This window comes from Bombina bombina, chromosome 7, assembly GCF_027579735.1.
Source record: "Bombina bombina isolate aBomBom1 chromosome 7, aBomBom1.pri, whole genome shotgun sequence".
NCBI classification, from domain to species: Eukaryota; Metazoa; Chordata; class Amphibia; order Anura; family Bombinatoridae; genus Bombina; species Bombina bombina.
In genome coordinates this window covers 236200806-236214720 of record NC_069505.1, presented here as the reverse complement: position 1 = coordinate 236214720, position 13915 = coordinate 236200806, and the positions used below count along the sequence as shown (strand labels likewise).

At 39.4% G+C, this 13915-nt stretch overlaps 1 protein-coding gene across 2 annotated transcripts in view; it reads left to right on the top strand.

Annotated features, from left to right (window-relative positions):
• The window catches only part of GTF2H1 (general transcription factor IIH subunit 1), a 173418-nt gene that overhangs the window by 144092 nt on the left and 15411 nt on the right, over window positions 1-13915 (top strand). For both annotated transcript variants that reach the window (XM_053720664.1, XM_053720663.1), the window contains exon 14: window positions 10869-10961. In XM_053720664.1, the coding sequence (XP_053576639.1) occupies window positions 10869-10961 (93 nt within the window). The remainder of the gene's footprint in view (window positions 1-10868; window positions 10962-13915) is intronic.

The window sequence follows — 13915 nt, the reverse complement described above, 5'->3', positions numbered from 1 at the left end:
GTTGCTGAAGTAGCTGAATGGATCCTAGCACCTGACAGCTGCTCCTATGGTATCCTAAAAAGTGTCCCTGTAAAAAAAAGAAATTCACAACATAGTGTATCCAATATGAGAATGAAGTAAAGATTAAAGTAATGCTTACCAATATGTCAACGCGTTTCTGCCCTCAAAAAAGGGCCTTTCTCAAGACTAGCACTGCTAGTCTTGAGAAAGGCCCTTTTTTGAGGGCAGAAACGCGTTGACATATTGGTAAGCATTACTTTAATCTTTACTTCATTCTCATATTGGATACACTATGTTGTGAATTTCTTTTTTTTTACAGGGACACTTTTTAGGATACCATAGGAGCAGCTGACAGGTGCTAGGATCCATTCAGCTACTTCAGCAACCACACTCAGGAATTTGGATCTGTCAAAGTAACTAACATTGGAAGGAATCAATTTCCTCACTTTCACCTTGCTTTTCATCACCCATTTTTTCCATTTTTTAGTTTTGATTGACTTATTTTTGTTCTTCACTAACATTTGTTGATCAACTTTTTGAACACTTTTTTGGATTATATTTTATATTTTATTATTTTTTATGTTATTGCATATTGTGTATTTTATTTTTTATGTTATTGCATATTGTGTATTTTATTTAATTATATCTTAACCTCACTGGATTAAGTAGCTAGCATTTTTATATCCATTTGCACTCACTCACTATTTGATTGTATCTATACAATTATTTTGCTACCCCCTTTTTTTGCACTGCAGTGCATTTTTCTATTTTTTGGAACACTATTTTTGTAACACTAATTTTGAACACTATTGTTTGTATTATTGTTTATTAGTTTTTTGCTTGATGCACTTGCTACAGTTGTACTTAGGCTAATTCTGTTTTATCAGTATACACTCTTATTCTGGTGTACCACTCACACTGATCACCTGTTATTACCTCTGTTTTTATTGTAATTATCAGCTTTGGCCCTTTGAGCCGCTTCTGTAAGATATTCCTGTATTTGTAATTTTATTTATATGTGCTTTTTACATTTTTTATATATAGTCTTTTATTACTGATGCTTTTTAACATGGTTCATTAAATAATCTTCTTTTATCTCTCTGTGAGTATATTTATCCCTTGGCCTCTTGTTGGCGCTGTATTCACTTCTTACTTCTTACTACTGGAACTTTCAGACCTATCTTAGATCTCAAGACTTGAGTTAGTTCCATCTTTCCGGATGGAAACTATTCGTACCGTTCTTCCTTGATCCAGGAGGGTCAATTTATGACTACCGTGGATCTAAAGGATGCATATCTTCATGTTCCTTTCAACAGAGATCGTCGCTGAGGTTTGCCTTTCTGGACAAACTTTTTCAGTTCGTGGCTCTTCCTTTCGGTCTGGCCACGGCTCCCAGGATTTTCACAAAAGTTCTGGGGTCTCTGCTGGCGGTTCTAAGACCGCGGGGCATTGCAGTGGCGCCTTATCTGGACGATATTCTGATCCAGGCGTCGTCTTATCGCTAGCAAAGTCTCATACCGACATTGTTCTATCCTTCCTGAGGACTCAAGGGTGGAATGTGAATCTGGAAAAGAGTTCACTAGTTCCACAGACAAGGGTTCCTTTCTTGGGAACTCTAATCGACTCTCTATCCATGTAAATCTTTTTGACGGAGGTTAGAAAGTTAAAGATTCTGAATACATGCCGAGCCATTCATACCAATCCTCAGCCGTCAGTGGCTCAGTGCATGGAGGTAATGGATTGATGGTAGCAGCAATGGACATCATTCCGTTTGCTCATTTTCATCTCAGACCTCTGCAACTGAGCATGCTCAGACAGTGGAATGGAGATTATACAAAGTTATCTCCTTAGATAAATCTCCTTAAATAAATCTAGATCAGGAGACTCTCTTCTATGGTGGTTGTCGCTGGATCATCTATCCCAGGGGACATGCTCCCGCAGACCCTCATGGGTGATAGTGACGACGGATGCCAGCCTGTTGGGATGGGGAGCAGTCTGGAACTCCCTGAGGGCCCAGGTTGTATGGACTCGAGCAGAGTCTCTACTTTCCATTAATATCCTGGAGTTGAGAGCAATATTCAATGCTTTTCAGGCTTGGCATCAGTTGGCTTCGGCCAAGTTCCTCAGATTCCAGTTGGACTACGTTCCGACTGTAGCTTACATCAATCATCAGGGAGGATCAAGGAGTTCCTTAGCGATGACCGAAGTATCCAAGATTGTTCAGTGGGTGGAGGCTCACTCTTGTTATCTGTGGGCGATCCACATCCCAGGTGTGGATAACTGAGAGGCGGATTTTCTGAGCAGACAGACTTTCCATCCGGGAGAATGGGAACTTCATACAGAGGTATTTGACAACCTGATTCTCAGTTGGGGCAGGCCGTTGTTGGATCTTATGCCTTCTCGTCTGAATGCCAGGTTTCCGAGATACGGGTCTAGGTCCAGGGATCCTCAGGCCGAGCTGATAGATGCCTTGGCAGTACCTTGGTCTTTCAGCCTAGCTTATGTGTTCCCTCCGTTTGCTCTCCTTCTCCGGGTGATTGCTCGAGTCAAACAGGTGAGGGCTTCAGTGATCCTCATCGTTTTCTGCGTGGCCTTGCAGGACTTGGTACGCCGATCTGGTGGGCATGTCATCTCAGCCACCGTGGTCGCTTCCATTGGGGAAGACCTTCTAAGTCAGGGGTCTTTCCATCATCCAAATCTAGTTTCTCTGCAGCTAACTGCTTGGAGATTGAACGCTTAATATTGTCTAAGCGAGGATTTTCTGATTCGGTCATAGACACTTTGATTAAGGCACGTAAGCCTGTTACTAGAAATATTTACCATAAGATATGGCGTAAATATCTTTTGGTGCGAATCCAGAGTCTACTCATGAAGTAGGGTTAGGATTCCCAGGATTTTGTCTTTTCTCCAGGAAGGATTGGAGAAAGGGTTGTCAGCTAGTTTTTTAAAGGGACAGATTTCTGCTTTGTCTATTTTGTTACACAAGCGTCTGGCAGATGTTCCAGATGTTCAATCCTTTTGTCAGGCTCTGACTAGAATCGGGCCTGTGTTTAGAACTATTGCTCCTCTTTGGAGTTGATTTTAGTTCTTCAAGGGGTTCTGTTTGAACCTATGCATTCCATAAATATTAAGTTATTATCTTGGAAGGTTCTATTTTTGGTTGCTATTTCTTCTGCTCGCAGAGTATCTGAGCTTTCGGCTTTACAATGTGATTCTCCTTATCTTTTTTCCATTCGGATAAGGTGGTATTACGAACCAAACCTGGTTTTCTTCCTAAGGTTGTTTTCAAATACAAATATTAATCAGGAACTTGTTGTTCCTTCCTTGTGTCCTAATCCTTCTTCTAAAAAGGAGCGACTGTTTGGACGTGGTCCGTGCCTTGAAGCTTTACTTGCAGGCTACTAAGGATTTTCGTCAACCATCTTCCCTGTTTGTTGTGCTTTCTGGGAAACGTAGGGGTCAGTAAGCTATGGCTACCTCTCTTTCTTTTTGGCTGAAGAGTATCATCCGTTTTGCATATGAGACTGCTGGACGGCAGCCTCCTGAGCGAATTACGGCTCCTTCCACTAGGGCTGTGGCTTCCTCATGGGCATTCAGAAATGATGCTTCTGTTGAACGGATTTGCAAAGTTGCAACTTGGTCGTTTTTTCACACTTTTTCCAAATTTGATACTTTTGTCTCGTCTGAGGCTGTTTTTGGGAGGAAAGTTCTTCAAGCAGTGGTGCCTTCCGTTTAGGTTCCCTGTCTTGTCCCTCCCTTTTCATCCGTGTACTATATCTTTGGTATTGTATCCCATAAGTAAGGATGAAATCCATGGACTCATCGTATCTTGTAAAAGAAAAGGAAATTTATGCTTACCTGATAAATTTGTTTATTTTACGATACGATGAGTCCACGGCCCGCCCTGTTATTTTGAGACAGGTTATTTTCTTTTTGTTAAACTTCAGACACCTCTGCACCTTGGCTTTTCCTTTCTCTTCCTAACTGCAGTCGAATGACTGGAGTGGGAGGGAAGGGAGGAGCTATATATACAGCTCTGCTGTGGTGCTCTTTGCCTCCTCCTGCTGACCAGGAGGCGATATCCCACAAGTAAGGATGAAATCCGTGGACTCATCGTATCTTGTAAAAGAAATAAAAATGTTACGCTCTGTCTGAGTCACAAAATATAAATGTTACGCTCTGTCTGAGTCACAAAAACATAATTTATGTAAACATTTACCTGATCATAAAAGAAACAAATTTATCAGGTAAGCATAAATTTCCTTTTTGTGACTCAGAGCGTAACGTTTTTATTTTGTGACTCAGAGCGTAACGTTTTTATTTTGTGACTCAGAGCGTAACGTTTTTATTTTGTGACTGACTCAGACAGAGCGTAACGTTTTTATTTTGTGACTGACTCAGACAGAGCGTAACGTTTTTTTATTTTGTGACTCAGACAGAGCGTAACGTTTTTTTATTTCTTTCATGTAATTAGCAAGAGTCCATGAGCTAGTGACGTATGGGATATACATTCCTACCAGGAGGGGCAAAGTTTCCCAAACCTTAAAATGCCTATAAATACACCCCTCACCACACCCACAATTCAGTTTTACAAACTTTGCCTCCGATGGAGGTGGTGAAGTAAGTTTGTGCTAGATTCTACGTTGATATGCGCTCCGCAGCAAGTTGGAGCCCGGTTTTCCTCTCAGCGTGCAGTGAATGTCAGAGGGATGTGAGGAGAGTATTGCCTATTTGAATGCAGTGATCTCCTTCTACGGGGTCTATTTCATAGGTTCTCTGTTATCGGTCGTAGAGATTCATCTCTTACCTCCCTTTTCAGATCGACGATATACTCTTATATATACCATTACCTCTACTGATTCTCGTTTCAGTACTGGTTTGGCTTTCTACTACATGTAGATGAGTGTCCTGGGGTAAGTAAGTCTTATTTTGTGTGACACTCTAAGCTATGGTTGGGCACTTTATTTATAAAGTTCTAAATATATGTATTCAAACATTTATTTGCCTTGACTCAGAATGTTCAACTTTCCTTATTTTTCAGACAGTCAGTTTCATATTTGGGATAAATGCATTTGTTTCAATCATTTTTTCTTACCTTAAAAAATTTGACTTTTTCCCTGTGGGCTGTTAGGCTCGCGGGGGCAGAAAATGCTTCATTTTATTGCGTCATTCTTGGCGCGGACTTTTTTGGCGCAAAAATTTTTTTCTGTTTCCGGCGTCATACGTGTCGCCGGAAGTTGCGTCATTTTTTGACGTTTTTTTGCGTCAAAAATGTCGGTGTTCCGGATGTGGCGTCATTTTTGGCGCCAAAAAATATGGGCGTCATTTTTGTCTCCACATTATTTAAGTCTCATTATTTATTGCTTCTGGTTGCTAGAAGCTTGTTCACTGGCATTTTTTCCCATTCCTGAAACTGTCATTTAAGGAATTTGATCAATTTTGCTTTATATGTTGTTTTTTTCTTTTACATATTGCAAGATGTTCCACGTTGCAACTGAGTCAGAAGATACTTCAGGAAAATCACTGCACAGTGCTGGAGCTAACAAGCTAAGTGTATCTGCTATAAACTTTTGGTATCTGTTTCTCCAGCTGTTATTTGTATTGCATGTCATGTCAAACTTATTAATGCAGATAAAATTTCCTTTAGTACTGTTACATTACCTGTTGCTGTTCCGTCAACATCTAATTTTCAGAGTGTTCCTGATAACATAAGAGATTTTATTTTTTAAATCCATTAAGAAGGCTATGTCTGTTATTTCTCCTTCTAGTATGCATAAAAGTCTTTTAAAAACTTCTCTTTTTTCAGATGAATTTTTAAATGAACATCATCATTCTGATACTGATAATGGTTCTTCTGGTTCAGAGGTTTCTGTCTCAGAGGTTGATGCTGATAAATCTTTGTATTTGTTCAAGATGGAATTTATTCGTTCTTTACTTAAAGAAGTGTTATTTGCATTAGAAATAGAGGATTCTGGTCCTCTTGATACTAAATGTAAACGTTTAAATAAGGTTTTTAAATCTCCTGTAGTTATTCCAGAAGTGTTTTATTTCCCTGATGCTATTTCTGAAGTAATTTCCAGGGAATGGAATAATTTGGGTAATTTATTTACTCCTTCTAGACGTTTAAGCAAATTATATCCTGTGCCATCTGACAGATTAGAGTTTTTTGGGACAAAAATCCCTAAGGTTATGGGGCTGTCTCTACTCCTGCTAATGTACTACTATTCCTACGGCAGATAGTACTTATTTTAAGGATCCTTTAGATAGGAAAATTGAATCCTTTCTAAGAAAAGCTTCCTTATGTTCAGGTAATCTTCTTAGACCTGCTATATTTTTAGCGGATGTTGCTGCAGCTTCAATTTTTTGGTTAGAAGCTTTAGCGCAACAAGTAACAGATCATAATTTTATAGCATTATTATTATTCTATAACATGCTAATAATTTTATTGGTGATACCATCTTTTGATATCATTAGAGTTGATGTCAGGTATATGTCTCTAGCTATTTTAGCTAGAAAAGCTTTATGGATTAAACTTGGAATGCTGACATGTCTTCTAAGTCAACTTTGCTTTCCCTTTCTTTCCAGGGTAAATAATCATTTTCGTTCCTTTCCTCACAACAAGGAACAAAAGCCTGATCCTTCATCCTCAGGAGCGGTATCAGTTTGGAAACTATTTCCAGTTTGGAATATATCCAAGCCTTATAGAAACCTATAGCCAGCTCCTAAGTACCTATGAAGGTGCGGCCCTTATTCCAGCTCAGCTGGTATGGGGCAGATTACGTTTTCTTCAAAGAAATTTGGATCAATTCCGTTCTTAATCTCTGGTTTCAGAAACATTGTTTCAGAAAGGTACAGAATTGGCTTCAAGTTAAGGCCTCCTGCTAAGAGATTCTTTTCTTTCCCGTGTCCCAGTTAACACAGCAAAGGCTCAGCATTTCTGAAATGTGTTTCAGATCTAGAGTTGGCTGGAGTATTTATGCCAGTTCCAGTTCTGGAACAGGGGCTGGGGTTTTATTTTATCTCTTCATTGTACCAAAGAAGGTCAATTCCTTCAGACCAGTTCCGGATCTATCATTATTGAATCGTTATGTTAGGATACCAACATTTAAGATGGTTACTGTAGGACTATCCTGCCTTTTGTTTAGCAAGGGCATTATATGTCTACAATAGATTTACAGAATGTGTATCTGCATATTCCGATTCATCCAGATCACTTTTAGTGTCTGAGATTCTCTTTTTAGACAAGCATTACCAGTTTTGTGGCTCTACCGTTTGGCCTAGCCTCAGTTCCAAGAATTTTTTTCAAAGGTTCTCGGTGCCCTTCTTTCTGTAATCAGAGAATAGGGTTTTGGTATTTCCTTATTTGGACGATATCTTGGTACTTGCTCAGTCTTCTCATTTTCGAAGAATCTCATACGAATCGACTTGTGTTGTTTCTTCAAGTTCATGGTTGGAGGATCAATTTACCAATCAGTTCATTGATTCCTCAGACAAGGGTAACCTTTTTTGGGTTCTAGATAAATTCAGTGTCTATGACTTTGTCCTTGTCAGACAGGAGAAGTTTAACATTGATATCAGCTTGTCAAAACCTTCAGTCACAATCATTCCCTTTGGTAGCCTTATGCATGGAAATGTTGGGTCTTAGGACTGCCGCATCAGATGCGATCTCCTTTGCTCGTTTTCACATGCGACCTCTTCAGCTCTGTATGCTGAACCAATGGTGCAGGGATTACTCAAAGATATCTCTATTAATATCTTTAAACCGATTTTACGACACTCTCTGACATGGTGGACAGATCACCATCGTTTAGTTCAGGGGGCTTCTTTGTTCTTCCGACCTGGACTATAATCTCAACAGATGCAAGTCTTACAGGTTGGGGAGCTGTGTGGGGGTATCTGACGGCACAAGGGGTTTGGGAATCTCAGGAGGTGAGATTTCCGATCAATATTTTGGAACTCCGTGCAATTTTCAGAGCTCTTCAGTCTTGGCCTCTTCTGAAGAGAGAGTTGTTCATTTGTTTTCAGATAGACAATGTCACAACTGTGGCATACATCAATCATCAAGGAGGGACTCACAGTCCTCTGGCTATGAAAGAAGTATCTCTAATTTTGGTTTGGGCGGAATCCAGCTCCTGTCTAATCTCTGCGGTTCATATCCCAGGTATGGACAATTGGAAAGCGGATTATCTCAGTCGCCAAACGTTGCATCCGGGCGAATGGTCTCTTCACCCAGAGGTATTTCTTCAGATTGTTCAAATGTGGGAACTTCCAGAAATAGATCTGATGGCTTCTCATCTAAACAAGAAACTTCCCAGGTATCTGTCCAGATTCCGGGATCCTCAGGCGGAGGCAGTGGATGCATTATCTCTTCCTTGGAAGTATCATCCTGCCTATATCTTTCCGCCTCTAGTTCTTCTTCCAAGAGTAATCTCCAAGATTCTGAATGAATGCTAGTTTGTTCTGCTGGTAGCTCCGGCATGGCCTCACAGGTTTTGGTATGCGGATCTTGTCCGGATGGCCTCTTGCCAACCGTGGACTCTTCCGTTAAGACCAGACCTTGTGTCTCAAGGTCCTTTTTTCCATCAGGATCTGAAATCCTTAAATTTAAAGGTATGGAGATTGAACGCTTGATTCTTGGTCAAAGAGGTATCTCTGACTCTGTGATTAATACTATGTTACAGGCTCGTAAATCTGTATCCAGAGAGATATATTATAGAGTCTGGAAGACTTGTATTTCTTGGTGTCTTTCTCATCTTTTTTCTTGGCATTCTTTTAGAATACCGAGAATATTACAGTTTCTTCAGGATGGTTTAGATAAGGGTTTGTCCGCAAGTTCCTTGAAAGGTCAAATCTCTGCTCTTTCTGTTCTTTTTCACAGAAAGATTGCTATTCTTCCTGATATTCATTGTTTTGTACAAGCTTTGGTTCGTATAAAGCCTGTCATTAAGTCAATTTCTCCTCCTTGGAGTTTGAATTTGGTTCTGGGGGCTCTTCAAGCTCCTCCATTTGAACCTATGCATTCATTGGATATTAAATTACTTTCTTGGAAAGTTTTGTTCCTTTTGGCCATCTCTTCTGCCAGAAGAGTTTCTGAATTATCTGCTCTTTCTTGTGAGTCTCCTTTTCTGATTTTTCATCAGGATAAGGCGGTGTTGCGAACTTCTTTTGAATTTTTACCTAAGTTGTGAATTCCAACAACATTAGTAGAGACATTGTGGTTCCTTCATTATGTCCTAATCCTAAGAATTCTAAGGAGAAATCGTTGCATTTTTTGGATGTTATTAGAGCTTTGAAATATTATGTTGAAGCTACTAAGTCTTTCCGAAAGACTTCTAGTTTATTTGTTATCTTTTCCGGTTTTAGAAAGGCCAGAAAACTTCTGCCATTTCTTTGGCATCTTGGTTGAAATCTTTAATTCATCTTGCCTATGTTGAGTCGGGTAAGACTCTGCCTCATAGGATTACAGCTCATTCTACTAGTTCAGTTTCTACTTCCTGGGCGTTTAGGAATGAAGCTTCGGTTGATCAGATTTGCAAAGCGGCAACTTGGTCCTCTTTGCATACTTTTACCAAATTCTACCATTTTGTTGTATTTTCTTCTTCTGAAGCAGTTTTTGGTAGAAAAGTACTTCAGGCAGCGGTTTCAGTTTGAATCTTCTGCTTATGTTTTTCATTAAACTTTATTTTGGGTGTGGATTATTTTCAGCAGGAATTGGCTGTCTTTATTTTATCCCTCCCTCTCTAGTGACTCTTGTGTGGAAAGATCCACATCTTGGGTAGTCATTATCCCATACGTCACTAGCTCATGGACTCTTGCTAATTACATGAAAGAAAACATAATTTATGTAAGAACTTACCTGATAAATTCATTTCTTTCATATTAGCAAGAGTCCATGAGGCCCGCCCTTTTTTGTGGTGGTTATGATTTTTTTGTATAAAGCACAATTATTCCAATTCCTTATTTTATATGCTTTCGCACTTTTTTCTTATCACCCCACTTCTTGGCTATTCGTTAAACTGAATTGTGGGTGTGGTGAGGGGTGTATTTATAGGCATTTTAAGGTTTGGGAAACTTTGCCCCTCCTGGTAGGAATGTATATCCCATACGTCACTAGCTCATGGACTCTTGCTAATATGAAAGAAATGAATTTATCAGGTAAGTTCTTACATAAATTATGTTTTTGTGACTCAGACAGAGCGTAACGTTTTTATTTGGTGACTCAGACAGAGCATAACGTTTTTATTTGGTGACTCAGACAGAGCGTAACGTTTTTATTTGGTGACTCAGACAGAGCATAACGTTTTTATTTGGTGACTCAGAGCGTAACGTTTTTATTTTGTGACTGACTCAGACAGAGCGTAACGTTTTTATTTTGTGACTCAGACAGAGCGTAACGTTTTTATTTTGTGACTCAGACAGAGCGTAACGTTTTTATTTTGTGACTCAGACAGAGCGTAACGTTTTTATTTTGTGATTCAGAACATAAGATTTTTAAAAAGTCTCCAACCTACTTCTATTATCAAATCTGCTTTGTTCCTATGATATTCTTTGTTGAAGAGATACATGTGTAGCATCTGTAGCACTACATGGCAGGAAATAGTACTGCCATATAGTGCATATAGTGAAATGGGCCGGTTCCTAAGCATACGTCCCTGCTTTTCAACAAAAAATAAGAGAATGAAGAAAAAAACAATTAATAGAAGTAAATTAGAAAGTTTTTCAAAATTGCTGCTTTATCTTAATCGTGAAATAAACGTTTTGGGTTTTTATATCCCTTTAATAATCTGTAAATAAAGCGTTATTTCTGTGTGTGAAATGCTCTATGCCTTACAGTTTAAACAAAAGAGATGTGTTTTTGTCTCGCTTAGGTTGTTAAAATGAAGAGTAATCTGGAAAGGTTTCAGGTCACAAAACTCTGCCCATTCCAAGAGCGAATCCGGAAGCAGTATTTAAGCACAAATGTAAGTCAATAATTACAATATATCATTTGTTTTTAATAATAGTACTGTGCTGCAAAATAGTTTTGTTTAAGAAAGTGCACAGTTCTCACCTTTGCTACAAGGGTTTGCTCCGTGCACTGCATTTAGATCATATCTACCAATTAGTGTGCATCAATAAATAAAGCATTCATTATTTTTATGCCTTTCCATAGTCATTAAACCCAAACATTTGCTTTCATGATTCAGATAGAGCATGCAATTTTAAACAACTTTCTAACTTAACAGCAGTTTTACAAGGATGTTATCCAATGTTAGAGCACTAGATGGCAGCACTATTTCCTGTAGTGTAGTGCGCTAGATACATACCTGGGCATCAATTCAACAAAGAATCCCATGAGAACAAAGCAAATCTGATAATAGAAGTACATTGGAAACTTTTTTTAAATGTTATGCTCTGTCAGAATTACAAAAGAAAAAAATTTGGGTTTTATGTCCCTTTAAAGGGACAGTCTACTCCAATATTGTTATTGTTTAAAAAGATAGATAACGCCTTCACTACCCATTTTCCAGCTATGCATAACCAACATTGTTGTATTAATATACTTCATAACCTTTTCTAAATTTCTGCCTGTTTCTAAGCCCCTGCAGGCCACCTTTATCTCATGGTATTTTTATGGCTTTTCACAGCAAGACAGTGCTCGTTCATGTGTGTCATATAGATAACGTTGCACTCCTGTGGAGTTATTTATGAGTCAGCACTGATTGGCTAAAATTCAAGTCTAAATAGCACTGAAATAAGAGGACAGTCAGCAGTGACTTAGATACAAGGTAATCACATAAGTAAAAAGTAAATATAACAGTGTTGGTTATGCAAAACAGGAATGGATAATAAAAGGATTATCTTTCTCGTTTTAAGCAATAAAAATGTTGGTAGACTGTCCCTTTAACTAATTGAAAGGGAAATCATCATTTTGAAATGTATACTTTTGTTTTAGAAAAATTAAACAAATGAATATTGTTAAAGGGACAGTTATAGCCGAACAATTAAATGCTCTAATCCATAAGAGCATGTCATTTTTTTGAGTATTGACCCTGCTATACAGCGTATTGAATCCCCACATAAGGGGGTAGATGTTCCACTTGGGACTTGTGGTGCACTGCTGGTCTAGCTATTCCACAGACTGCTTGTGCACAAACATGTTCTCCCTAGTATTTTTAAAAATAAGCAACTTTTTGATGCACTTTGTAATATGTTAAATAGTGCTGCTTCTTGTGCATAAAATATTTTAGTATAATGTCCCTTTAAGTATTGGAACCAGTGGCGGAACAACCAGGGTTGCAACAGGCGCTGCTGCGTCCGGGCCTTGGAGGTCCACCACTTGGGGGGGGGGGGGGTTGCTCCTGGCCTGCTGTAATGCTGCCCGGCAGATATAGGCGATCTATATGCGGCTAGAATTTTGGCTAGCCGCAGTAAATGGGCGTTAAAATCACCTTTTGTAAAACCCCGCCCCATCATTTACATCATACTCTGACGACTGCTGTTACCACGCGAGTGACGCAACTTACCTGTAAGTCCCGCCTGCCCCACGGTCCCAACTGAGGATAAGGCAGTTTTCATCCATATGCCTGAGAAGCTGTAGCGCTGTAGCGAGGCCGGCCGCCTAATGTGTCTGGTACTTGGCAGCGCCTTATTATAAGTACAGACTTTTAGGAAGCAAGTTAACTTGTTGTGAAAGCGACTGGTGGGCGGCTGCCTGTTTGTGTGTTGCAAGCTTTAGAGTAGGGCTGAGCGCCTTATATACAGGGAATGCAATGCTTTACCAACACTATTTGACTTAATAGTTACGTTACTTTATCAGTATTTAGGGTTTTTTGACCCGCGGTTGCTAATATTTTATCTGAGTGTGGCTTTTAGGACTATTGAAAAGCAAATATGGGACAAAACTTGTTAGTAAAGTGCAGTGTTTAGGTGGTTATATATGATATAAATCATGAAAATGTGAGTAATGGGGGTAACTTGGTAATTGAGCTGTATGTTATAGATAATCTGTTAATTATTATATGAGTGACGAATAAATACATGGAAATGTATCTTATAAAAAAATCCTGCATGCTGGAGCAGTTTCACTCAATCTTTTTTTTAGCAAACATACCCTCATCAGACCACTAGATATACAATCCCTATAAAAAAAACCACCCACCCACCCACTACACCTCTTGTATGTGCTGCATACCTGCACCAGAAAACTAGATATACAATCCCTATAAAAACCACACACCCACTACGCCTCTTGTATGTGCTGCATACCCACATCAGACCACTAGATATACAATCCCTATAAAAACCACCCACTGCACCTCTTGTATGTGCTGCATACCCACATCAGACCACTAGATATACAATCCCTATAAACACCACCCATTACACCTTTTGTATTTGCTGCATACCCACATCAGACCACTAGGTATACAATCCTTTTTAAAACCACCCACTGCACCTCTTGTATGTGCTGCATACCCACATCAGACCACTAGATATACAATCCCTATAAAAACCACCCACCCACTACACCTCCTGTATGTGCTGCATACCCACATCAGACCACTAGATATACAATCCCTATATAAACCACACACCCACTACACCACCTGTATGTGCTGCATACCCACATCAGACCACTAGATATACAATCCCTATTGAAACCACACACTATACCTCTTATATGTGCTACATACCCACATCAGACCACTAGATATACAATACCTATAAAAACCACACACCCACTACACCTCCCAAAAGGGGCCTCAGCCGAGGCAAAAGTAACAAATTTGTAGAACTTTGAAAAAGTGTGGAGAGGATCAAGTTGCAGCCTTGCAAATCTGTTCCACAGAAGCTTCATTTTTGAACGCCCATGAGGAAGCAACAGCCCTTGTGGAATGAGCCGTAACTCTCTGGGGGGTTGCTGTCCAGCAGT